The sequence below is a fragment of the Erythrolamprus reginae genome, chromosome 4, assembly GCF_031021105.1.
Source record: "Erythrolamprus reginae isolate rEryReg1 chromosome 4, rEryReg1.hap1, whole genome shotgun sequence".
In the NCBI taxonomy this organism is placed as follows: domain Eukaryota; kingdom Metazoa; phylum Chordata; class Lepidosauria; order Squamata; family Dipsadidae; genus Erythrolamprus; species Erythrolamprus reginae.
In genome coordinates this window covers 105,744,923-105,770,571 of record NC_091953.1, presented here as the reverse complement: position 1 = coordinate 105,770,571, position 25,649 = coordinate 105,744,923, and the positions used below count along the sequence as shown (strand labels likewise).

General features: G+C 40.9%; 2 protein-coding genes across 5 annotated transcripts in view; one reads left to right on the top strand and one right to left on the bottom strand.

Annotated features, from left to right (window-relative positions):
• LOC139166919 (uncharacterized) overlaps positions 1-17,407 on the top strand; it is a 49,961-nt gene extending 32,554 nt beyond the window's left edge. For all 3 annotated transcript variants that reach the window (XM_070751155.1, XM_070751156.1, XM_070751154.1), the window contains 4 exons: positions 1,425-1,541; positions 7,082-7,153; positions 13,735-13,879; positions 15,487-17,407. In XM_070751155.1, coding sequence (XP_070607256.1) covers positions 1,425-1,541; positions 7,082-7,153; positions 13,735-13,879; positions 15,487-16,222 — 1,070 coding nt within the window. In that variant the 3' untranslated portion in view covers positions 16,223-17,407. The remainder of the gene's footprint in view (positions 1-1,424; positions 1,542-7,081; positions 7,154-13,734; positions 13,880-15,486) is intronic.
• The window catches only part of TUBGCP3 (tubulin gamma complex component 3), a 99,567-nt gene continuing 90,866 nt past the window's right edge, over positions 16,949-25,649 (bottom strand). For both annotated transcript variants that reach the window (XM_070751152.1, XM_070751153.1), the window contains exon 22: positions 16,949-18,060. In XM_070751152.1, coding sequence (XP_070607253.1) covers positions 17,902-18,060 — 159 coding nt within the window. In that variant the 3' untranslated portion in view covers positions 16,949-17,901. The remainder of the gene's footprint in view (positions 18,061-25,649) is intronic.

Here is a 25,649-nt window from a genome sequence, read left to right as displayed (position 1 = left end):
TGCCAAAGGAAGAAGGTAAGGTGAGGGGAATAAAAAAAATCCAAAACTTTAAGGCTTAAAAGAAAAAGAGGGACTCTGAAGCAGCAAGGAGGAGCACACACCTCCAATACACCCGGCACGAGGCTGCCTCCCATACACTGCGCCAAGAGAGAAACCCAGGCAGGTGAGAGGGGGAAACCTTCCGCTCATTTGACTAAAAGGCTGCTGCTGCTGCTACCTGCTTCCTCTTCCTTCCCATGCTGAAGGGCTCCCCTCTCCTCTTGCTCGTTCGCTTTGTAGCCAGCGCCGTTCCTCCACTGTGTTGACTCCTCGGTTTGGCTGAAGCCGAGTTGATTCGACCGGGGTGAATAATAATAATGATAATAATAATAATAATAATAATAATAATAATAATAATTTATTAGATTTGTATGCCGCCCCTCTCCGAAGACTCGGGGCGGCTCACAACAACGATAAAAACAATATTATGCTGGCACAAATCTAATATTTAAAAAAACTAAAAACCCTATCATAATTAAAAACCAAACAGCACATACATACCAAACATAAATTATAATAAGCCTGGGGGAAAGGTGTCTCAAATCCCCCATGCCTGGCGGTATAGGTGGGTCTTAAGTAGTTTACGGAAGACAAGGAGGGTGGGAGCAGTTCTAATCTCCAGGGGGAGTTGATTCCAGAGGGCCGGGGCCACCACAGAGAAGGCTCTTCCCCTGGGGCCTGCCAGACGACATTGTTTAGTCGACGGGACCCGGAGAAGGCCAACTCTGTGGGACCTTATCGGCCGCTGGGATTCGTGCGGTAGCAGGTGGTTCCGAAGCACCCCCTTTTGCCTTTCCACGCCCAGATACTCCAAGAGGCAACCTTGCACTGGGCATGTGGAGGAAGTCACCACAGTGAAGAGGTTTATTCCCGGCGGGAAACTGGCTGGGTCTTCGTGCCGCTCTCAAATTTCCTGGGAAATTTTTCCGGGCTTGTGTTCTTAAGTAAAAAATGGTTCTTAAGAAGAGGGGGAAAAAATTTGAACACCCGGTTCTTATCTAGAAAAGTTCTTAAGTAGAGGCGTTCTTAGGTAGAGGTAGTAGTACTGTACCTGGATATTGCATACAAAAAAGAAAAGCAAAATTTATGTACTTAAGTTATCTAGAAAAATCAATTTCATTGGCAAAAGCTACATGAATGTGCACATTCTGATTTTCCTTGTTCCGTTAAATCTAACAAAAAAGGATCTCTTTAGGTCTTTTCCTTGATATATGTAGATTACATTTTACAAATTAGCAAATTTGTATTTTTAAATATATCGTTGTTTAGAGATAATTCTACTTTTCACACTAACAACTACAGTATTGTATTATTTAGAATTCTCTTTATTGGAACAATGCTTATAGAATCTTCTACTGTCAATGTTTTGTCCCCTTGAATTAAAGAGAGACAATCGAGTGAAAAGGAAAACACACTGATGGAATCTTCATCGGAAGAAAGTCTTATTCTACCTGCTTCCAGTGAAACATCATTGATTTTCTCGTTTACAACTCTTCCTCAAAGTAAAATCATTATCTAATGTTCTATGCCATTTTGTAGGGGGTAACATCTGTCCAAATTGATCTTTTTAACTTCATCTGTTCCTATTAAGGATTGGGTTAAATTAGTTATTAAGAGCAAGGTTTTTCTACCCAAATCCACATTTGAAATTAATGACAAAGAATCTATAAATGAAGTACCTGAAATAGAATAGCCTATTTAGGTCATATATAAGAAATTATTTATTAAAATTGTTCTACAAGCATTGAAAGATGGATTGGGGTAGATCATTCTCCGAGTCTTCGGAGAGGGGCGGCATATAAATTTTAATAAATAATAATAATAATAATAATAATAATAATAATAATAAGAAGAAGAAGAAGAAGAAGAAGTCAGAAATAGCCTATTTTAAATTGGAGAAATCGGAAATACAGTGGTACCTCTACTTACGAACTTAATTTGTTCACTGACCAGGTTCTTAAGTAGAAAGGTTTGTAAGGCAATTTTTCCCATAGGAATCAATGTAAAAGCAAATAATGTGTGCGATTGGGGAAACCACAGGGAGGGTGGAGGCCCTGTTTCCTCCCAGGAGATTCCTAGAGAGGCCCATGAAGGCTTCGCCCTGCCTTTTCCGGCTCTGTTTCCTCACAGGAGATTCCTAGAGAGGCCCCACAGAGGCTTCTCACCACCTTTTCCGGCCCTGTTTCCTCCTAGAGAGGCCCCATGGAGGCCTCTTCTTGCCTTTTCTGGTTACAGTTTTGGAGGGTTGTTTGTAAATAGAAAATGGTTTTTGAGAAGAGGCAAAAAATCTTGAACACCCAGTTCTTATCTAGAAAAGTTTGTAAGTAGAGGCATTCTTAGGTAGAGGTACCACTGTATACAAAAGTTGACTGGCTTTTTAAAATAAATTGGAGTTTTAGATTGTTAGTTTTTGTTTTGTTAGTTTTAGTTTAAATTGGATTTAGGATATTTTGTTTTTTATATGCTGTCAGCATCCCCGAAGCTTCAGAGAGGGGCGGCATATAAATCCAATAAATGAATGAATGAATGAATGAATGAATGAATGAATGAATGAATGAATGAATGAATAAATAAATAAATAAATAAATAAATAAATGCAATATTATAAAGTGTACATTTTTATCATGGCAAACCATGGTGCTTAATTTCGTGAACTATTTTTAATTTTCAAAATTTCTGGAAAAATATGATCTAAAGTGTGACCTATTTTGTACAGTCATAAATCTAGATGAGAACCCAATTAAACAAATAAGTAAAACATTATACCTCTTCACTGATTTATTGGGGACAATTATCCAAAACTATACTGTATATTTTGGGGGGGGGGGCGGCAAAATTATGATCTTTGCTTTCAACAGCTGCTGTGCCCCTTTTGGTAGCAATAATTGGAATTAAATGTTTCCAATAACTGTTGAGCAGTCCTGCACATGGACTTAGAGAAATTTCATCCCATTCATCCTAATAGAACAATTTAGATTATGGATTGCACTGCCTCCACCTTCTCACCTTCTGTAAAAGTTTAAAGACTTATCTGTGCCATTAGACCCTAGCCTCCTGGCCAACGAGTATAGTAATTCTTGCTGTGTGAATGGGAATGAATGGTTTTAATTGTTATTAGAGTTTCTAAAGTTTTTTAGCTGTATTAATTGGATTTTTCAGATATGTATATTGTATATTGTTTTGATATGTTGTGAGCCGCCCAATCAATCAATCAATCAATCAATCAATCAATCAACTAACTGATAAACTGAAAATCCTAGAAATTCACAACTTTTGCCACCCATAAACATATAGCTTAGATAATATTTTTCAATAGTTTGTTTAATTGGGTGTTTTTAAATCTAGTTTTAGGACTTTCTGAAGAACATATCCTGTTTATAGACCAAACCAATGTACATTGAGCATTCACAAACTTTTAAGGATCACTGGACAAGGAAAAGATATGTTACAATGATAGAAACAGAGCTTCCCTAATTATATATTGAAGATTGCAATCAAAAATGGATTTCCCTTAGCAGAGTGGCTTTTCAGACAAAAGCTTTAAGTCTGTTTCCGAGAATGAAAGAAAACTAATAATGAAAATTTAATGCAAGTGTTGGATGCTTTGATCTATTTAAAAATCGAATTCATAAAATACTAAAATTACTAGTGAAGTAACCAGTGGAAATGAGGATGCACAATCTAAATATCCTGATTTTTTAAAAACAGAAATCTTTATGGTTGATATTTAACGGGGATGAAGCTGGTTTATTCTGGAAAAGGATGCTCTCCTGAGGAAAATAACCTCAACGCTTTTACTGGAAGGCAATGCTCAAAGCTATTTTAAACTGAAACGGATGCTTGTTTATCAGCCTCCAAATCCTCACAGTCTGAAAGGCTATAGCCATAGATCACTTCCACTTGGCAGTCAGGTCAGAAAACATATGTGATTCAAGCAGTATTCTGTGACTATTTTTTGTCCAGCAGTTGAAAAATATTGCAAGGAAAGCAACATCACATTTAAAGCACTACAGTGATCTCTCGATTATCGCGAGGGTTCCGTTCCAAGACCCCTCGCGATAATCGGTTTTTCGCGATGTAGGGTTGCGGAAGTAAAAACACCATCTGCGCATGTGCGCCCTTTTTTTCATGGCCGCGCATGCGCAGATGGTGGAGTTTGCATGGGCGGCAGGGAAGACCCAGGGAAGGTTCCTTCGGCCGCCCAGCAGCTGATCTGCTCCGCAGCGCAGCAGCAGCGAGCAGACGAAGATCGGGGTTTCCCCTTTGCGTGGGCGGCGGGGAAACCCCGATTCGGCTCCTCGCTGCCGCCGCGCTGCCAAGCAGATCAGCTGCTGGGCGGCCGAAGGAACCTTCCCTGGGTCTTCCTCGCTGATGCCCCCGCTCCCCCGCCCGCCGCCCGCCGCCCGCCAGCAAGAGGGGGAGAGATAGAGAAAGAGAGAGAAGGAAAGAAAGAGATGAGAGAGGGAGGAAGGAAGAGAGAGGGAGGAAGAGAGTGTGAGAGAGGAAGAAGCAAGAGAGAGAAAGAGAGAGAGAAAGAAAGATGAGAAAGGAAGGAAGAGAGTGACGTCATCGGGTGGAAAAATCGCGATATAGCGTTTCGCGAAGAACGAGATCGCGAAAATCGAGGAATCACTGTACTGGTTTTAAATAATGCTTCAGGACGTTGAACTATAGAGTTCATTATTTTAAAATGTGCAAAGTATTTTTTGACACACACACACACACACACACACACTGGATCAAGGAACTATCACAGCATATAAGACCTACATTTGAACAGACAATGACTAAAACTACAGGAAACAATATTATTTCCATTTCTGCAAAAATTATAACATCAGATATGCTAGAGAAAATATTGATCTAGATACTACCTAGATCCGGCCATGAATGATATTGAGTGTATGTATGTTTTATTGGGGTTATTTTAATTAATGTTTTTATGCTACTTTTAAGAATTGTTTTTTACTTGTCGGAAGATGGAGGGAGGGAGGGAGGGATGGGTGGGTGGATGGATGGATGCATGGATGCATGGACAATCGACCGACTGACCAATTGACCTACAGATAACATTTGTGGAGTTTGTACATCATATTAGATCAGTCATGTATTGCAGTTCTAGAAACCCAACCCTTGAAGCCACCAGGTTATCTTCCTGATTTTTAAATGTTTCTTTTAACAAAAAAAATAGAAGATAGCATACAATAAACCAGCCACCTGTTGTGGTTGGCTCTGGCCCAGCTCCTGCCCCAAGAAATGTGGAGGTGGATGCAGGGGAAACATCAACATGTCATAGGCCTGTTTATTGCCGACAGAGTCAGGTAGTTCAGTTTCCTCGGATGACGAAGAAGGTGGGGGTGATTTGGAAGAGGGGGACTTGGCACACAGCCCAGGAAGCCAATCTCCATTATCTTCGGTCGATTTGGATGAGGAAGTGTTAGACCCACGCATGCACAGAATTATGCATAGAAAAGACCAACTGAGGAAATATTACAGGAGATAAGAGAGGCCACCTGTGTTTGGGTGGGGCTCCAGTAATTAGACCTGCTGATATAAATAGCAGCGTGCTGACTTGGCCATTGTGGAAGATTATCTGATCGCTGTTTCTTCAGGACCGTGCCTTGCTGTTTCCAGACTTTGTTTGTTGATTTTTCACGACTTTGAAACCAAAGCAGAGCAAAGTGCGGGAGTCACACTTCATGGAAGAAGGAGGGCTGTGACGTTCCTTCACAGCTGCTAGGACTGATTAAGGGGATTGTACAAACTACCAGGTTGTTTTGGGACGAGTGCTCTTTGCAATACAAAAAGGGTGCTTTGTTTCTTTTGAATTTTTGTGATAAAGAACATTGTTTTTGAACTTTCAAGTGTGTGTGTGTCTGAAATTTGTACCCTTGAATTTTCTGGAGGCTCATACCATAGAGCCCGGCAGAACACCACCTAAACAAATAATTCTGCTCAGTCTTCTCAGAATTAAATGCCAGCAAGAAAAGCAGGTTTAAGGATCATACAAATCCTAGTTGTTGTTGTGATTCAGCCTGAGGCTCCTCAGCCTGAGGCTCCTCAGGGACCGGCTGGATCTCTGCCAGATCCATGCCCAGAGGAGGAGGACAGTGAACAGGAGGGGGAGGACCAGGCAGACGGGGGAGAGGAACGTCAGAAGAGGAGGAGGGAGAGCAGCCTGAGACCCCCGGGGGGGGGCTCTCCCCAGCTAGTAGCCTGGATTCATTGAATGAAGACGCACAGGCTATATAGACATGAGGCAGCGATGAGCAGCTCAAAGGGGCCAATTAGAAAGGTATTTCCATCCCTGAATTGGCAACAGCTGGGTTTGGGTGTGGTTCTCCTCAGCAGGGTTGAAAAGGCAGGCCCGCCCTTACAGTCTTGTGGAGAGTTATCAATTGGGAGTCCTGTGACCTTGCTTTGATCCTCGGCATCTCTGATCCTGGCTTGTGGCCTAGAAGTCTGGAAGACTTGGGGGAGGTGTGAGTTTTATTATCTCCAGCGTTGTTTTTGCCAGCAAGAATCCTGTTTTATTGCCTGGCCTTCGTGAAACCTCTGTGAAGCTTCATAGTGTTCCTGTCTGTAAGAACAGTTTTTTGTTACCTGTGTTTGCTTTCAATTATATAAACTGCCTTTGCTTTTTACCAGTGTGTCTGGATACTCTTTTTGGTTGGTGTTGGCATCTGGGGGGACCCAGACAGAACAGTTGTGTAGGTTCTTTTCTAGAGTTTTTAAAAGTGGAGGCAGCAGATGAGCTGTTAACGGAGCAATGGGCCCATATGGTGTTCATCCCATAGTCCTGAGAAAACTGGAACATGTACTCACTGGAACATTTACTAATCTGTTTTTAACCAGCCTCTTTTAACAAGTGAAGTTCCCCAGGACTATATAATATATATCAAGGAATATATAAGTAATAAAGAACACTCAACAAACCCCAGATTAGCATATTTATTTTAAAAAGCTTTGAAATAAAATGTTTTTACTTGTCACCTAAAAACCAACAGCATAAAATACTATTAAATCTATTCTTTATTTTTAGGTATAAGAACTGAAGTGACAAATGAAGATGTGAATGATGCCAGAAGATTTGAATTTTTTGAGAAGTATGAAGGTAAATAAAACAAGCTTTTAGGCAACGTAAGCTTACACCAGATTAAAACAAATGATGTTCCCTGTGCATCTTCTGTGTTCTGCCCTTTGGTGGGGGGAAAAAAGAGTATTACCTAATACACCAGGGCTATAATTTCAGCTCTGTTGTCCTGTGTTCATTGACACAGCAGCTATCTCCATTCTATTTTTAAACACTTGATTTATGCTTTTCTGTTCGGTTTGTTCTGCTAAAACCTATTTTGTGTGTGTTCAGCTGAAAAGAAACAAACATTTCTTCTATGGCTGTGGCAATTTGTTTGTCTAGATCTCAATTACAAAATTAACAAGGCAGGGTTTGTTGTTATTGTTTTTTGTTGGGTTCCTTAAGCCAAAGTTTAAACCTCTAATAAAGCATGTCGTGAAAAGCTCTGGATAACAATATGCAGATAACAACATAAAGATACAATGGCATCTCTACCTAAGAACGCCTCTACTTACGAACTTTTCAAGATAAAAACTGAGTATTCAAGATATTTTTGCCTTTTCTCAAGAACAAATAGAACAATTTTCCACTTACAAACCCGAGCCTCCGAAACTGTAACCAGAAAAGGCAGGGAGAGGCGTCCGTGGGGTGTCTCTAGGAATCTCCTGGGAGGAAACTGGGCCAGAAAAGGGGGGAAGAAGCCTCCGTCGGGCCTCTCTAGGAATCTCCTTGGAGGAAATAGGGCCTCCACCCTCCCTGTGGTTTCCCCAATCGCACACATTATTTGCTTTTACATTGATTCCTATGAGAAAAACTGCTTCTTCTTACAAACCTTTCTACTTAAGAACCTGGTCACGGAACGAATTAAGTTCATAAGTAGAGGTACCACTGTATAAGACAAAAAACATATTAAATGAAGATTTTTATTTTTCCAGACATTATCCATTAGCAGTACTTCATGTAGTAAATAAAAGAACAGGCAAGTAATGAATTGCTCTATGAGACACTAATGTAATAAGACCAGGAATTTTATTCACGGCCCAGTGAAGCCTAAAATAAATGGCAAAAATGGCTTAGTCCTAACAGAAATATTTCATCGATATAGTCAGACTCTAGTGAAAACAGATTTTTAATAGCATTAGTATTTTTGTCATGAGATAAAAGCTACAACCCCTAGTGTAAATGCTGTTTTTTGGAAGCCAGAGCAATGTGGCTGTCCCATTCAAAAGCTTAAGGGCTGGCAAGCTTTGGGGCATCGCTCCTTCATGCCAGATTTAGTGAATATATGCCCAGCTTTTGTGTGTGCTGGTTTCTCTGGGCTTTTGCTGCTTGGATCTGAAGCCAAATACTCATGGAGTACTGTATCCAAATTCTAGATGAAGCCTGCATCCCATGGCATTTCAGCCGCCAAGTTTGCAATACAGGGAATCAAGCATACAGCTTTAAGAATAGCAGGGTATCTCCTAGCTACCTTTTCCTAAATACCTAATACAATTGATTTCTGGGGGAGAATTGTCATTTTTAACCTCTATTCAGAGGAGAAAAATGAATACAAGTAAAATGGATTTTTGGGGTTGGAAGGAAAGCTTTTTTTTCCTGCATAGTGATTGCAACTTCACTTCAGGAAGAAGAAGAGAAATATAAATCAAGAACAGGAGAAAATTTGTTTAGGGATAAAGGGGCAAAATATTAATGAAAGAGCAAAGTAATGAGATATTGCAAACCACATGTAAGCCAACAGTTTTGCATCACCCAGAAGCATTGCTAAAGTAAAAAATCACAAATTAATTGTGAAAAGCTTCTTAAATTTAAATTTAAAAGGTTTTTCGTCCATCTTGTGCTGCAGTAAACTTTTACTGTGAAAAAATATAATTTGAATGAATAGTGAAAAGCAAATAAGGCATGCACCCATGAAAGTGCTCTTAACATCAATCATATACTATAATGCTCAAAAAAATAAAAGGAACACTCAAATAACACATCCTAGATCTGAATGAATGAAATATTCTCATTGAATACTATGTTCCCTACAAAGTTGAATGTGCACAATAACATGTGAAATTGATTATAAATCAGTGTTGCTTCCTAAATGGACAGTTTGATTTCACAGAAGTTTGATTTACTTGGAGTTATATTGTGTTGTTTAAGTGTTCCCTTTATTTTTTTGAGCAGTGTATATTATTATTCTAACTCATTTTTAGAAAGATGAAAACAGCAGATTTAGATTCACAAATGAGCACTGCTAGCTACCTGCTTTCAGGAAGTAAATGTGATGTTTTATATTAACTGAATACAAAAATCATGCAAGCTGTTTATATTCTGTATACCTTCTCCATTTGCTAATTCTATTTGAAGGACATAGTACAATCCTGAGAAGTAATAATTAACAAGGAATCAATTTATTTTTAGATATTTTTAACATTAAATGAGAAAAGCAGGACTATAACCAATGGAAGATATTTAAAGCTTTTTTTTACATTTCAATAGAAATCAAATTAAATTTAAGCATAAAGGGTGTCATCTTAAAAATGTAGAATTTGTAAGGATCCAAATATTTAATAATCTCTCGATCCTTGTTTATGCACAATTTGTTATTAATATCCAAATATTTAATTGTATACTGTCAAAGGAAATGTAGAAAAGGGGTTACTTCTTATAATAAATTGTGCATGGTAAATGTGTTAAATGGTAAATTGTGCGTGGTAAATTTATTATGATAAATTGTACATGATAAAATGGACAGTTGTTTATAAGAGGCCCTTCTGAACTCTTTCTCAGAATACCACAATTGTTCAACCTCATTGGCACTGCAGTGATTACATTACAATTCATTATGCATGCTGGCTTAAACTTTGGAATAAGCTCCTGAGCTTCCTAATGCTCACATGACAACTGAGATGAGCATCAGAATTCTGATTCTCTTCCCTTCCCCTACTCTTTTCAAACTGTAAAAGACTTTGCAACTAAGGAATTAATCTTAGAAAAGTTCAGTAAAACCAGTCCTGTAGAACAGGGGTCTCCAACCTTGGCAACTTTAAGACTTGTGGACTTCAACTCCCAGAATTCCTCAGCCAGAGTTGAAGTCCACAAGTCTTAAAGTTGCCAAGGTTGGTGACTCCTGCTGTAGAAGACAGCATTAAGTCTTTCCAAATGACATGGGTTTTTTGCCATTAGATTATACAAGAAGCCTCTCTTTATAGCTTTTCTCAGGTAAGGCTACAGAAGTAATTATGGTACAGTGGTACCTCGGTTCTCGACCACAATCCGTTCCAGAAGTGTGGTTGAGAACCAATTTGGTTGAGAACCGAATTAATTTATCCCATAGGAAATAATGGAAATGGATTTAATTGGTTCCCAGCCCATTGACTTGCTGGGAACCAATTAAATCTACAGTATTTCCTCTATTTCCTATGGGATAAGGATCTGAGGGGACGGGGTGAGAGGGAATGGGAGTCGGAATCCCGACACGCCCCTCCTGGCCGCCCTCTTAACAGCCTCCCAGTCTCTACCTTGTAACTGCTCCAAGCTGCAGGAAGGGTAGGGCTGGCTGCAATACCGGCAGTTTTGGGGGGCTCCTTTCCTCAGCGGTTCAGTTTGGTACCTCCAGGCAGCTGCACCAACTTTTTCCTTCCCGGCAGCGACGGCTCCGGCGGCTTACCTTCATCACATGACATTCCTGACGCTGCTCCTCCTCGTAGGGAAGCCGCCAGAGCCGCCGCCGCCGGGAAGGAAAAAGTTGGTGCAGCTGCCTGGAGGTACCGAACTGAACTGCTGAGGAAAGGAGCCCCCCGAAGCTGCCGGTATTGCAGCCAGCCCTACCCTTCCTGCAGCTTGGAGCAGTTACAAGGTAGAGACTGGGAGGCTGTTAAAAGGGCGGCCAGGAGGGGTGTGTCGGGATTCCGACTCCCATTCCCTCTGACCTCGTCCCCTCAGATCTTACATTTCGGATAGTAAACAACATTTTCTGTTCAGTATCCGAATTTTTGTTTGGATACCGAAGCAAATTTTTGCAGAAAATTTTGTTTGAAATCCGAAATGTATGAAAACCGAGGCGTTTGAGAACCGAGGTACCACTGTATTTTGCTGAGAAATGTTCTGTCGAGCTCTCTGGTAGAATCCTCCCAAAATTGCACAAATACAATTTCAGACACACAGCATTTGAAAATTCAAAACAATGTTCTTTATAATGAAAATTCACTTAAACCAAACCCTCTTTTGGTATAGCAAAGAGCACTCGTCTCCAAACAAACTGGTAATTTGTACAAGTCCCTTATCAGTTCTGAGATACTTAGCTTGCAGCTCTGAGGCAATTCACAGTCCTTCTTCTTTCACAAAGTGAAACACACTTTGCCCTGGTTTAGTTTCAAAGCGGGGAAAAATCAGCACAAAAAAGGTCAAAGTCAGTAAAGCAGTCACGAAACACAACGATCAGATAATCCTCCACAATGGCCAAACCCACGGGCAGCTCTTTATAGCAGCCTCACTAATTACCACAGCCCCACCCAACCACAGGTGGCCTCTTTTCTTTGATAATAATCTCTCAGTTGTTGTTGCCTATGCATCGCTCTCCGCATGCGTGGCTGTATCATTAACTCTTGTTCTGAATCCAAGGAGGAGCTAGATAATTGATCTCCTTCTGAGCTGTCTGCCACACTCTCCTCCTCCCTGTCTCTCATATCTTCTTGGTCAGAGGAGCCTTCATCAGCAGATTCCACCGGGGGGGAGGGGGAAAAACAGGCCTGCAACATGTGGATGTCTCCCCCACATCCACAGTCCTTGGGGCAGAGCTGGGGCAGAGCTAACCGCAACAAGAAACTATTGATTTAATTGAGTAATGAAGCAGTTATTGCTGTCGAGATAACAAGTAACGTTTTCCTTTTGAATTATACACTACTTTAATGCTGCCATTCAGGATCCAAGCTTTTAAAATATCCTTGGAAACAGAAACATCCTGAACTATATCGTAGTGACTTATTTAGGGAAAAGAAACAGCTGAGGGGGGTCTTAAAATAAGCTTCATTCCTCAATCAGTGACCACAAGTGGGGCAAGTAGCTTCACTAAGCAACTTGTAAAACACTACTTGACCATGCACCCAACTTATGACACCATTTCTAGTTGCAGTTGTGGAGCACATCACTCACAATTGTTAAGCTTAATGTCATATGATTTCCAACTTCTGTGCTTGTGGGAAGGCAGCTATAAAGATCACAAATGTAAGAATGCAAAGAATCAATTGTAAGTATTTTTCAGCACTTGTACCTTTGAACAGTTGCTGAATGATCAGTAAGCAAGGATGACCTATCCCATATTTCATCACTGTATTTAATATCAAAGCAAAGAACTGATATCATAGACTTCTCCAGGTCCTGTCAACTAAGCAGTGTTGGTTGGCGGGCCCGCAGGGAAGGGCCTTCTCTGTGGCGGGCCCGGATCTTTGGAATCAACTACTCCCCCAGGTCCGTACCACCCCCCACCCTACTGGCTTTTCAAAAGGCTCTGCCAGCAAGCTTGGGGGCAGTGCGAACTGGCATCTTAATTCTGGCCTAGACATGATTTGATTGGGATGTTTGATGATGTGACTGTAGTGATAATATTTAAAGGGTTTTTATATTGTTATTAATTGTTGTATCTTACCATTTTATAGTGTTTTTATCTTTGCTGTAAGCCTCCTCGAGTTCTTTGGGAGTGGGCAGCATAAACAAACCAACAAACCAAGCAACCAACGAACAAACAAACCAAGCACATTGCTTTATATCAACAATCCCCAACCTTTCCACCTTGGTAGAACAGCAGGGGAAAGCAGCAGGTGTATGCGTCAGTATGTGAAACTCCATTTGTGCAAATGGAGCTTTGCAGACCAGCGCCCACCACTCACATAAATGGAGCTTCACACACGTGAGCGCCCATCGCTCATGTAAGTGGAGCTGCACATGCTTGCCTGCCAAATGGGCCGTGACCCAGTACTGGGCCACAGCTTGGAGGTTGGGAAGCACCGCTTTACATGACGTGAATCAAATGGGTGATCTGACTTTAAATGCTTAAAAGTATCTACATGGCATTGGACCAGATTACCTCCGGAACCGCCTGCTACCGCACGAATCCCAGCGACCGATAAGGTCCTATAGAGTTGGCCTTCTCCGGGTCCCGTCGACTAAACAATGTTGTTTGGCGGGCCCCAGGGGAAGAGCCTTCTCTGTGGCGGCCCCGGCCCTCTGGAACCAACCAACCCCGGAAATTAGAACTGCCCCTACCCTCCCTGTCTTTCGCAAACTACTCAAGACTCACTTATCCCGCCAGGCATGGGGGAGTTAAGATATTCCTTCCCCCTAGGCCATTACAAGTTATGCATGGTATGTTTGTGTGTATGTTTGGTTTTATAATAAGGGTTTTTAGTGGTTTTATTAATTGGATTGTTACATGCTGTTTTTATCATTGTTGTTAGCCGCCCCGAGTCTACGGAGAGGGGTGGCATACAAATCCAATAAATAAATAAATAATAAATAAATCAGCACGTTTTATACAAAAATGTTTTGATGAATTACAGCATACATATGATAAGTCAATGTTACATTATGGAAATGTGATCTGCTATTCTGTGTCATCTATTATATCCCTTTAGGTATTCAGGATAAAAAAAGAGCAAAGGCTGCAGATCTTAAACAACTACTAAAGCACATCATCATTGCCTGTGTAGCTGTTACTGGTTTGATCTTAGTAGTGATAGTCCTTGTGCACATATACAATTCATTGTTTGCAAAGAAGAGGTAAGTTATTGTTTCATTCTCTTCTCCCCTCCAATCACTGCCATTCTGTATCATATCAACTCCCATCCTAACAACACCGTACCATCTAATCTCCGGGGGGAGTTGATTCCAGAGGGCCGGGGCTGCCACAGAGGTCTCTTCCCCTGGGGCCCGCCAAACGACATTGTTTGGTCGACAGGACCCGGAGAAGGCCAACTCTGTGGGACCTTATCGGTTGCTGGGATTCGTGCGGTAGCAGGCGGTTCCAGAGGTACTCTGGTCCAATTCCATGCAGGGCTTTAAAGGTCATAACCAACACTTTGAATTGAATTAATATATAATATGTTGGATACAATATGTTAGGTCAAATTCAGCGGTAGGCTACGAGCCGGAACACTAAATTGTGCTCGCCGCCATGGCTCGTAAGTTCTTGCGGGGACAGCCCGATTTTGCTGCTGCACCTGTGGAGGCAGCAAAATCGCGCAGATGCGCCCGTATTTTGGCATGCGCGGAAGCAAAGAAACCTCACCGAAACATGGGCACACCTGCGGCTCTGTGTGCGATTTTGCTGCCTCCACAGGTGCAGCAGCAAAATTGCTCTGGCCCCGCAAGAACTTACGACCCGTGGCGGCGAGCGCAATTTAGCGTTCTGGCTCGTAGTCCACCGCTGGTCAAATTGATGCAGTAGTAGAGACTGCCAATCAAATGCAACTCAGACATTGAGACTGAATATACTGTAGAAGGAGGACATCCCAGTTCAGCCATGATGCTCCCTTCGAAGCCTTACACCTTGTCTCTTGGCCTAAACTTCATGATGTTAAGCATCAAAAACTCTTTGACAAGCGGGAAATATATATATATATATATATATATATATATATATATATATATATATATATATATATATATATATTTATTTATTTCCCGCTTGTCAAAGAGTTTTTGATGCTTAACATCATTCATATATATATATATGTGATGGTCTTGGTATATTTGGGTTTCTTCCCGTGTAGGATTTGGAAATTTCTGGCGACGTTTCGATGAGGTCCCACTCATCTTCAGGCTGGTGTTTCTGTCCTTGTTCTAAGGCGAACACGTAGTTCGCCTTAGAACAAGGACAGAAACACCAGCCTGAAGATGATGAGTGGGACCTCATCGAAACGTCGCCAGAAATTTCCAAATCCTACACGGGAAGAAACCCAAATATACCAAGACCGTCATACCTGTACCCGCGAAAATCTACGAAAACATAGATAGATAGATAGATAGATAGATAGATAGATAGATAGATAGATAGATAGATAGATAGATAGATAGTATGGGCTTATTAAATGTTTATCTATGTATCGTATAATTCTTGCATGTGAAATGCAGAATACCCTTCTGCCAGCTAGGAATGATTCATATGCAACAAGCCCCTTCCCCTTATGGCTGATAATGGGAATCAGTAAGAAAAATGGCAACTTGATTAAAGATTACCTCCCTTTCTTGGAAAAAACACAGGGAAAGATAAGTTTCATCATTTGTAATCTATTCAATAATGGTCTTTTAGCTGAGGTTGTTCCCAAGTTATTATAAGAATTATTTATAAATAAGTTTTGTTTAAAATTATTCCTTTATAATTTTAGGAAACCAATTATAGCAAATGCTAAAACTGACAAGAAGGAAGAATCTGAGAAGAAAAAATTTGTCAAAAATAAGGAATCGGACAAACCTGAAGCATCAGAAAAAATTGAGAAATCAGAAACAAACAATATGATATCAGTGGAGCCAAAAACACCAGTCTACAATGCTATTGACATAGAAAATCAAAACAACAATAACTGCCCGTCACCAGGAATTTTTCTTTCAACAGATGGTGAAGATGTTTCAAAGCCTTTAGAGATTCAGTCTATTTCTTCCCCTAGCTACCCAGCAAAACAAACAGAATTAATGCCCTATGTGGAATCATTCGAGGAATCGCCTAATTATAGTACACATAAGAATTTCAAACTACAATCTAAACCTTTCAAATTGAATAGCACTTCCTATAATAATCTACAACAATATAATACACCAAGGAATCAGGACTATGAAATGTATCAAGAGAGAGGTAATACTTCTCACAGTAAAAAAACAGATCATTATTTGTCCTCCAGTAGTCCAAAATCCACAGAACCCCAAAGAGCACACCTCACTCAGTTATCTAGGCATCAATATTACAGCAGTTTAAGTTGGGGTCATAATACTCCATCAGATAATTTCATTGGTCCAAATATAAACAAAAACTTTAATGAATCAAAAATGTCCCAGTTTGATGGCACAGAGTGTACGTGTTTTCAACATCACAAATATGATTCTGGTACGGATTCATACTCTGACTAGAAAAGCAAGTGAATAGTAAAGAGTTATTTATTCTATTTAACCCATGCCCAGAAGTATTTAGTCCAAATGTTTTTACCAAGACTAATCATGATGAAACCCTATAGTATGCTGATCAATCATACTGCAATCATGCTTAAGAATAATAAAAGTAGTTTTATACTTTTGAGTTGTAGGAGTTGCTAATCTAGCTTCTTGGATTTGCCCAATTAAAGGACAAATTAATTTAATTATAATATTTGCTCAAATTCTTTATTTGGCACTTTTCGAATTAGGAAAGGGGGCTTAACTAGTGTAATGCAACTTTTTGTGACATGTAAGCCAAACCAAACTGGACACATATTGAACATTTTGGACAAATTGAAACACTGTTGAAACAAAAGAGGAATGTTAACACGTCTGATACATATGAGCTGAAAAAGAATTTGAAATACTGTATAGGAAAGAATAAAAGAAATTTTGGGGTTTTGCTTTTTTCTATTTAAAAATACCCACACTATGAATAAAACAAATTCAGGGGGGGAAAAACTTTTTCTCCCAGAGAATCAAAAATAATAACAAGATACCCTTGGCTCTGTAGCTTATGATACTGAAATTTGGCTCATCTAGGAAACCCATACAGAGGCCTGAATATGAACTCAGTTTGGAGTCAGGCATTCCCATTTTTGAGACATATTACGTACAGTATTCTGAAAAGCTATCAGGCAAAGTAAATAAAAGAAGGGCCTATGCATTCAAAACTAATTTTATTATATAATTTTTTTAAGAACAGGCACTTTTCCAGTTAGAAGAAACAGATAAAGTGTTTGAAAGATAATTGTGTTTATTTTCTAAGATTTTACCTGTGAATATAACAAATGGATAATTGAATGACTTGATATATAGTGGCTTCTTTACAAAAGTGTTTCCCTGTAATATTTGGACAGCAATATATAAATATTTACAATGAAAAAATAGGCAAGGAGAGAGAAATAAGTAGTCTTCAATATCCAAATTAATTTTGCATGCATCCAATTTGAACACAAAATACTTCATTCACATCTATTTCATATTTACAACTTTAATTACTTGAGAACACGGAATTCTTTATTTTAGGATATTTGTGCATGTTATGTTTCTAATATGTTTCTGTATAAGCAGTTAAAAATTTTCTGGAAAAATAAATCATTGCTTTGAAAATGCTGAAAATATTAATGTAAGTAATTTATGTGACATACTGTATTTTCCCCACTTTAAAAAAATCCCAACAAACAAAAAACATCTAGGATACATCTTTTTGACCAGCAGCAAATTTTCATAAAACTGGTTTCCAAGTTTGAGTGGAAACCTGGGAACGGTGCTTACTATAAGTGGAAATGATGTTCTGAACACAAATATAAAATTACAGTGGATAATTCTTCAGGCGGTCAAACAAAATATAGTGATTTTTCAATATCTTAACCAAATGAAACAATTTAAATCCACTTAGTTGTAACACTTATTAAATACAGAAACTTTTTTGCTTTCTCTACTGGTGTTGCACAACCACATGACTGAAAACAGGTTGTTTGCAAGAATGACAAACGCTACTGCATGCCATTTGGTTTCATATTGTCAACCATCACTGCTACATCCAACAACAGTTACACTTTGAGTGATCCAGGTGAGTGATCCTGGTTATGTTTGCTGCAGAGGAAAAAAATTCATATGTGTGAATTACGCCGCCCTCTAGTGCCCAAAGATACCCGAAGTCTCGGTTCTCTGGCTTTATAATGTTCATTGAAATCCAGTCTAAAGCTAAGGAATTGGAGGCTTTCATCAGAACTGGTGGTCAGGAGCACCAAGAACTGCTGTACAATGCCCTGAAAGAAAAAAGGGAAAATATTAGAAGAAATTGATTAACTGGTACTAAATATTACCCTTAAGCCGGTTACAGGTATGTATAACTTTTCACATCAAGGGCCTTTTAACAGTCAATAAAAGTATTAATCTCATTACACAAATCATAAAACATAAGCTAATTTTAAACTACCTGTATATACTCGAGTATAAGTCGCTCCGACTATAAGTCGAGGCGCCTACTTTTGCCACAAAAACTGGGAAAATTTATAAACCCCTGTATAAGTCGAGGGTGGAAATTGCAGCGGCTACTGGTAACTTATAAAAATGGAAACCAATAAAATTACATCAATTGAGGCATCAGTAGATTAAATGTTTTAGAATATTTGCTTCAAAGAAAGCCAGTAAACTAGCTCTGTAAGTTTAAAAGAGGGTAAACAGGTATATATCCCCCCAAGGCAGGTATAGGCAAAAAAATGCAAGTACCTAGGTACTTACCTCAATCCCCTGCTCCTGCTGGTTTGGGTTAGGGTTAGGATACTTGACCTCTCCTTGCCTCAAAGAGATACAATTTCCCTCTATATTTACTATTACTGAACATTCAAAATATACTTAAATCTATGTATATATGCCATATGTGTAAATAAATATTGCACACAGGCACACAAAAATATACTGTACATTATCTACTATATAAACTGTATGTGTATATACAGAGAGAGAGAGAGCTCTTGTAAAATTATATATGGTACATTCAACCTCACTTACTGTAATAGGAAAAACAAACCCAGAGTCCACTTTCTGCCACACAGTTAACCATAACTAGAACATTACACGTCTTCAGATGTACCGGTACTTCCCTAGCTTGCACATCACTGTTAGAGCTAGGAAATGTCATGGATTGAGTAAAATGTGGTGATTCTCACTTAACAATGCTGTTGCTTAACAACAAATTTTGAGCTCAATTGTGGTCACAGGTCTCTGTCTGTCTGTCTGTCTTCCTTTCCTGTCTGTCTGTGCCCCCCTCCTCCCCCTTCCCCGGGTAAATTACAGAGTCAATACTGTATTGTTTTTTTATTTAAGGTTACAAAGCAAATGAAGAATCATTTTGAGTATTCTTTAAAATTTCTTCAGTGGGATCCATGGCTTATCTGGCAAAAGATTTTTCACCTGGCAAAACTTTTTATTGTTGACATTAGGCACAGCCAGACAGATGTCTTAAAAGGCAAACAAACTGTCAAAAAAAGTATGTTTTTTAAAAATATAAAATTTTGGTTGTTGAATTTAATTCTGCCTTGGCGCGGGGCAGCCCCCGCAGATGGGTGGCTGGCGAGGACCACGCACTCCCATCTTTGTGTCTGCTGGGGTTAAAGGAAAGTTTAGGGACCCCCCGCCCCTTGGAGAAATGCCTTGGTGGTGACATTCTGAGCGTTTTTGCCTCCCCACTCTGAAAACCCCACTTCTCGGCAGCTTGCCGAGGCTGAGAGGAGAGTGATTTTAAAAGGCACTCTCAGCTTGGGGTTTTCTCCCCGCTGAAATGTTTCTCTCGCCACTGACAAGTTGCTCGCCCGCCGCCCTCAACACACCGCTTTGTCCTCGACCCGGCAGAAGAAAACCGCGTCCTTTCCTGTCGCTCTCTTCCCGAGAGGTGGGGTGGGGGGGTGTTGAGAAGACAGAAGCAAGAATCCACCCCCACACACACACCTCACTGGCTTTTGTTCCCTCTAGCGCGGCACTGGAGTGGTTGGCTGGCTCCTTTGCTTGTGCACTAGAGAGGAAAAAAGCCGGTTCGGGGGTGGATTCTTGCTTCTTAACTGGAACAGTTGCCCCCTCTCCCAGAGCGATGTCCCTAAATGGTCTCCAGGAAGCAGCTTAGGGAAAGGCAGCCGTCTTGCCTTTCCTTCAGCTCGAAAGAAGCGGCAACTGCCCCGCCTTCCCCCAGCCGGTTAACTTGAAGCGCTGGGTTAAGTGGCTGGGGGAAGGCAGTATTCTCGCCACCCTACCGGCTTTTTTTCTCTCTAACGCGGCGTTCGAGTGGTTGGCTGGTTCCTTTGCTTGCACGCTAGAGAAAAAAAGCCGGTGGGGTGGTGAGAATACCGCCTTCCCCCAGCCACTTACCGTAACCCAGCGCTTCAAGTTAACTGGCTGGGGGAAGGCAGGGCAGTTGCCGCTTCTTTCGAGCTGAAGGAAAGGCAAGATGGCTGCCTTTCCCAAAGCCGCTTCCTGGAGACTGCTTAGGGATATCATTCTGGGAGAGGGGGCAACTGTTCCAGTTAAGAAGCAAGAATCCACCCACCCCCCACTGGCTTTTTCCTCTCTAGCGCACAAGCAAAAGAACCAGCCAACCGCTCGAATGCCGCACTAGAGAGGAAAAAAGCCGTGTGTGTGTGTGGATTCTTGCTTCTTAACTGGAACAGTTGCCCCCTCTCCCAGAGCGATATCCCTAAGCGGTCTCCAGGAAGCGGCTTAGAGAAAGGCAGCCGTCTTGCCTTTCCTTCAGCTCGAAAGAGGCGGCAACTGCCCCGCCTTCCCCCAGCTGGTTAACTTGAAGCACTGGGTTAAGTCGCTGGGGGAAGGTGGTATTCTCGCCACCCTACCGGCTTTTTTTCTCTCTAATGTGGCGTTCGAGTGGTTGGCTGGCTCCTTTGCTTGCGCGCAAGAGGAGGAAAAAGCCGGTGAGGTGAGGGTGGGGATGGCGAGAATACAGAAGCAAGAGTCCATCCCCCCCCCCACCTCACCGGGTTTTTCCACTTGCACGCAAGCTATTTTAGCCGGGAAGAGGCTAACCCGCCCAAGCCAGCAATGCCAGCCAGGCTCCCGCTTGCGCCCTCTTGTGGTGACTTGTCAGTCACCCGAGTATAAGTCGAGGTCGGTTTTTTCAGCCCATTTTTTGGGCTAAAAAACTCGACTTATACTCAAGTATATACGGTATTTAATAAAAGCTTGTCCAAATCCTTTCTTTACTCATGAAAAACCAATTGTACTGTTCTCTCTCTTCCCCATCCAACAGTATTATCTCAGATCCATCTAAAGAAATAAAAACAAAACTCTTTCCAAGTTTAAAAATGGATTGGTGATGGCTATAAAACCAATAGAGAAATCCCTAGCTAAAGGGATTCAGCTTTAATTTTTGAAATGAGAAAGAAAAATGAGGAAAACCAGAAAAGAGGGCACACGGCATTTGATGACCATCACCGGGAGGTTTTGAGCTGTTACACTAGATATTAGCGACCCAAAAGAAGAGCACAGTGGAAACCAGAATAATTGACCAATTTGTTAGAGAAAACTTGTTGGAGACGCTATAATTGGAAAGGACAAGGGCAGAAAACAGATCCTTGACATAAGACCTAACAGTTATGGTAGTCATATCTTGGAGAATAACCAAAGCAGCTGGAAAGGGAAGAGAGAGGCTTCCTTTCTCACAGTGAGGGCAAAAGTGATGATGAGGCTTTTCACCAAACAAGCAACATTGCTAGAAAGTGTACATAAAGGGGTCGGTAATTAAGAGGGAAATATTTAGGATATCCAAAGGAGAACCAGCATAGCCACAGCCAGTCAGATTACTTCAACAAAATAGAAAAGTTGAAAGAACCAGAGGAAGAGATATGAGAGGGAAGTTTTTCAATTAAAAGCAGAACATCCTAGACCATGGTATCCTTCTGCGCCGGCTGGAGGGGTTGGGAGTGGGAGGCACTGTTCTTCAGTGGTTCTCCTCCTACCTCTCCAGTCGTTCGCAGTCAGTGTTAGTGGGGGGGTCAGAGGTCGACCTCTAGGTCTCTCCCTTGTGGGGTGCCTCAGGGGTCGGTCCTCTCCCCCCTGTTATTTAAATCTACATGAAACCGCTGGGTGAGATCATCCAAGGGCATGGGGTGAGATATCATCAATATGCCGATGATACCCAGTTATACATCTCCACCCCATGTCCAGTCAACGAAGCAGTGGAAGTGATGTGCCGGTGCCTGGAGGCTGTTGGGGCCTGGATGGGTGTCAACAAACTCAAACTCAACCCAGACAAGACGGAATGGCTGTGGGTCTTGCCTCCCAAGGACAATTCCATCTATCCGTCCATTACCCTGGGGGGGGACTACTGACCCCCTCAGAGAGGGTTCGCAACTTGGGCGTCCTCCTCGATCCACAGCTGACATTGGAACATCATCTTTCGGCTGTGGCGAGGAGGGCGTTTGCCCAGGTTCGCCTGGTGCACCAGTTGCGGCCCTATTTGGACAGGGAGTCATTGCTCACAGTCACTCGTGCCCTCATCACCTCGAGTTTCGATTACTGCAACGCTCTCTACATGGGGCTACCTTTGAAAAGTGTTCGGAAACTGCAGGTCGTGCAGAATGCAGCCGCGAGAGCCATCGTGGGGCTCCCTAGATTCGCTCATGTTTCTGCAACACTCCGTGGTCTGCACTGGCTGCCGATCGGTTTCCGGTCACAATTCAAAGTGTTGGTAATGACCTTTAAAGCCCTACATGGCATTGGGCCAGAATACATCCGGAACTGCCTTCTACCGCATGAATCCCAGCGGTCGATAAGATCCCACAGAGTTGGCCTTCTCCAGGTCCCGTCGACCAAACAATGTTGTTTGGTGGGCCCCAGGGGAAGAGCCTTCTCTGTGGCGGCCCCGGCCCTCTGGAATCAACTCCCCCCAGAGATTAGAATGGCCCCCACCCTCCTTGTCTTTCACAAATTACTCAAGACCCACCTTTATCGCCAGGCATGGGGGAGTTAAGATATTCCCTCCCCCTAGGCCATTACAAGTTATGCATGGTATGTTTGTGTGTATGTTTGGTTTTATAATAAGGGTTTTTAGTTGTTTTATTAATTGGATTGTTACATGCTGTTTTTTATCATTGCTGTTAGCCGCCCCGAGTCTGCGGAGAGGGGCGGCATACAAATCCAATAAATAATAATAATAATAATAATAATAATAATAATAATAATAATAATAATAATAATAATCCTATTAAAATCACACCTTAAGGACTTTACTTCATACTTTCCTGAGCAGTATTGAAAAGCTGCTAAGAGAAAGTTCAAAAAGAGGAATTTATGAATATGATTCCATGAGAAGTTAGCAGAAATCTCCTAAGGACTTTCAAATAAGTGGTTTTGGGAAAAGCTTGGGAAGCACGGCTTTAGAGGAAACATTAACATATTACATACCTGTATAATCTAAGGTTAGAAAAATTCTACTTGAACAGTTGATCTTTACCTGGGCTTAATCAGAGTTGCTTTAATTGATGGCAGGCATGTATTCACTATTATTTGACATCAGTTAATAAAGCTAATAAAGAGATGAGTGGAATGGTACAAGAGATGCATTTACTTTTTGAAAATTTAAAAAACTATGGAGAAAGAATTTAAGGAGATTATGGAAAGAATGGAGAATACCATACAACGGATGACAAGTAAAGATCAAGATACTAAGGAAAAGGAGGAGTCAACAGAAGAAATGAAGAAGGTAGAAGACAGAGAAGAGGCAGCAATGGAAATAATAATGGTTGATTAATTAAACCAGGGGGAGAAGATATTAGAGGAGGAACATAAGTTTAAGAGTAACATAGGGGCCTGGGTAGAAATGTTAGAAAATAGGCAGTGGAAGAGGGTAGAGATGGGATGGATACCTAAACATCCAAGTAGATTTAAGAGAAAAATTTGGGAGACAAAAGGGGAGAAAAAGCATAATTAAAATTCTGAGGCAGGCAAGGGACGATGGATAGATGATATTCTTTTAATTTTTATATTGTTGTTTTGATTTACTCTTCTGCTTTCCTATTTTTCTTGTAAAAAAATAGCAAAGAAAGTACCGAAGCGGGCAAGGGATGATAGAGGGATTTATTTATTTATTTACTATTAGAGTTGAAAGGGACCTTGCAGATCATCTAGTCCAAAGGGATGATTCTTTTGTTGTTGTCCTGATTTACTTTTTCTCTTTTTTTGCTCTTCTTCCTTTTCTTTTTTTCTTTTTTAAGTAGCTTACATGATTGGAAGTTAGATAAGAAAAAAGGGGAAAGGGTTTTTTTTAAATAAAGGGTGATACAGTGATACCTCATCTTATAAACGCCTCGTCATACTAACTTTTCGAGATACAAACCCGCGGTTTAAGATTTTTTTTGCCTCTTCTTACAAACTATTTTCACCTTACAAACCCACTGCCACCGCTGGGATACCCCACCTCCGGACTTCTGTTGCCAGCGAAGCATCTGTTTTTTGCGCTGCTGGGATTCCCCTGAGGCTCCCCTCCATGGGAAACCCCACCTCCGGACTTCCGTGTTTTTGTGATGCTGCAGGGGAATCCCAGCAGGGAAATCCCAGCAGCGCAAAAAAGGGTGCTTCACTGTCAACGGAAGTCCAGAGGTGGGGTTTCCCAGCGAAGGGAGCATCAGTGAAATCGCAGCATCGCAAAAACACAGAGGTCCGGAGATGGGGTTTCCAGGACTTCAGTGTTTTTGCGATGCTGCAATTTCACTGATGCTCCCTTCGCTGGGAAACCCCACCTCTGGACTTCTGTTGCCAGTGAAGCACTCGTTTTTGTGATGCTGGGATTCCCCTGCTGGGATTTCTCTGCAGCATCGCAAAAACACAGAATTCCGGAGGTGGGGTTTCCCATGGAGGGGAGCCTCCAGCAGCGCAAAAACGGGCGCTTCGGCTGGCAAAAGAGGTGAATTTTGGGCTTGCACGCATTAATCGCTTTTCCATTGATTCCTATGGGAAACATTGTTTCGTCTTACAAACTTTTCACCTTAAGAACCTCATCCCAGAACCAATTAAGTTTGTAAGACAAGGTATCACTGTATAATCAAAAGCTAGAATAAGTGATAGAAACAAGAAAAGACGGAATATTACTGTAGACCTTTTATATAACAAATGAAAGTAATAACAAGAGAAAATGTGGAATAATTGAATAATGATAGACTATAAATTAATAAAAGTATGCATTGTTATTAGAAATATATAAGTGGATTGAATGCAAGGATTATGATAAACTTTAGCTTTATTTGTGTTAGAATATATGACACTCAGGTACCATGCTGTTCACCCACTGATTTGATATTTTGATAAAAATAAAAAACTTGAAAGTGACATCAGTTTGAATGTGATTGGTTAATTCTGAACAGAGCCAATCCCACGTTATAAGAAGGTATGCACAGTTATGCAACATTTTATTATATGGGTTTTTTTTCTTTTTCTCCTTCTCCCTAAAAGGTTACAGCTTGCTTTTCAATTGAATTGCATAGGTTATTGGTTATATTAAAGGTGAAAGATTTTTTGAAATGATTTATCTTAGTCTGATTTTTTCACATCTCAAAACCTGGCACATTAACAGGGATGTGTAGACTTTTTACATCCACTGTACTGCATATATAAAAGGTCAGACATCTCTCCCTTTCTATTTAAAAATTCACCATGACAACCAGTTGTGTTTTGCAAGTTGTCAGAGGATTTTAAATATGAATTACAAACTGAAACAAGTCATAGGTGCTATCTGTGAGATTAATGGAATTTTTAAACTGTGATAAAGATTTATTTGGCACAAAGCTCAATGAATGACTGGCATGACAATTTATAATGATTTGCCAACTATGAAGTATCCCAAGAATCCATGTGG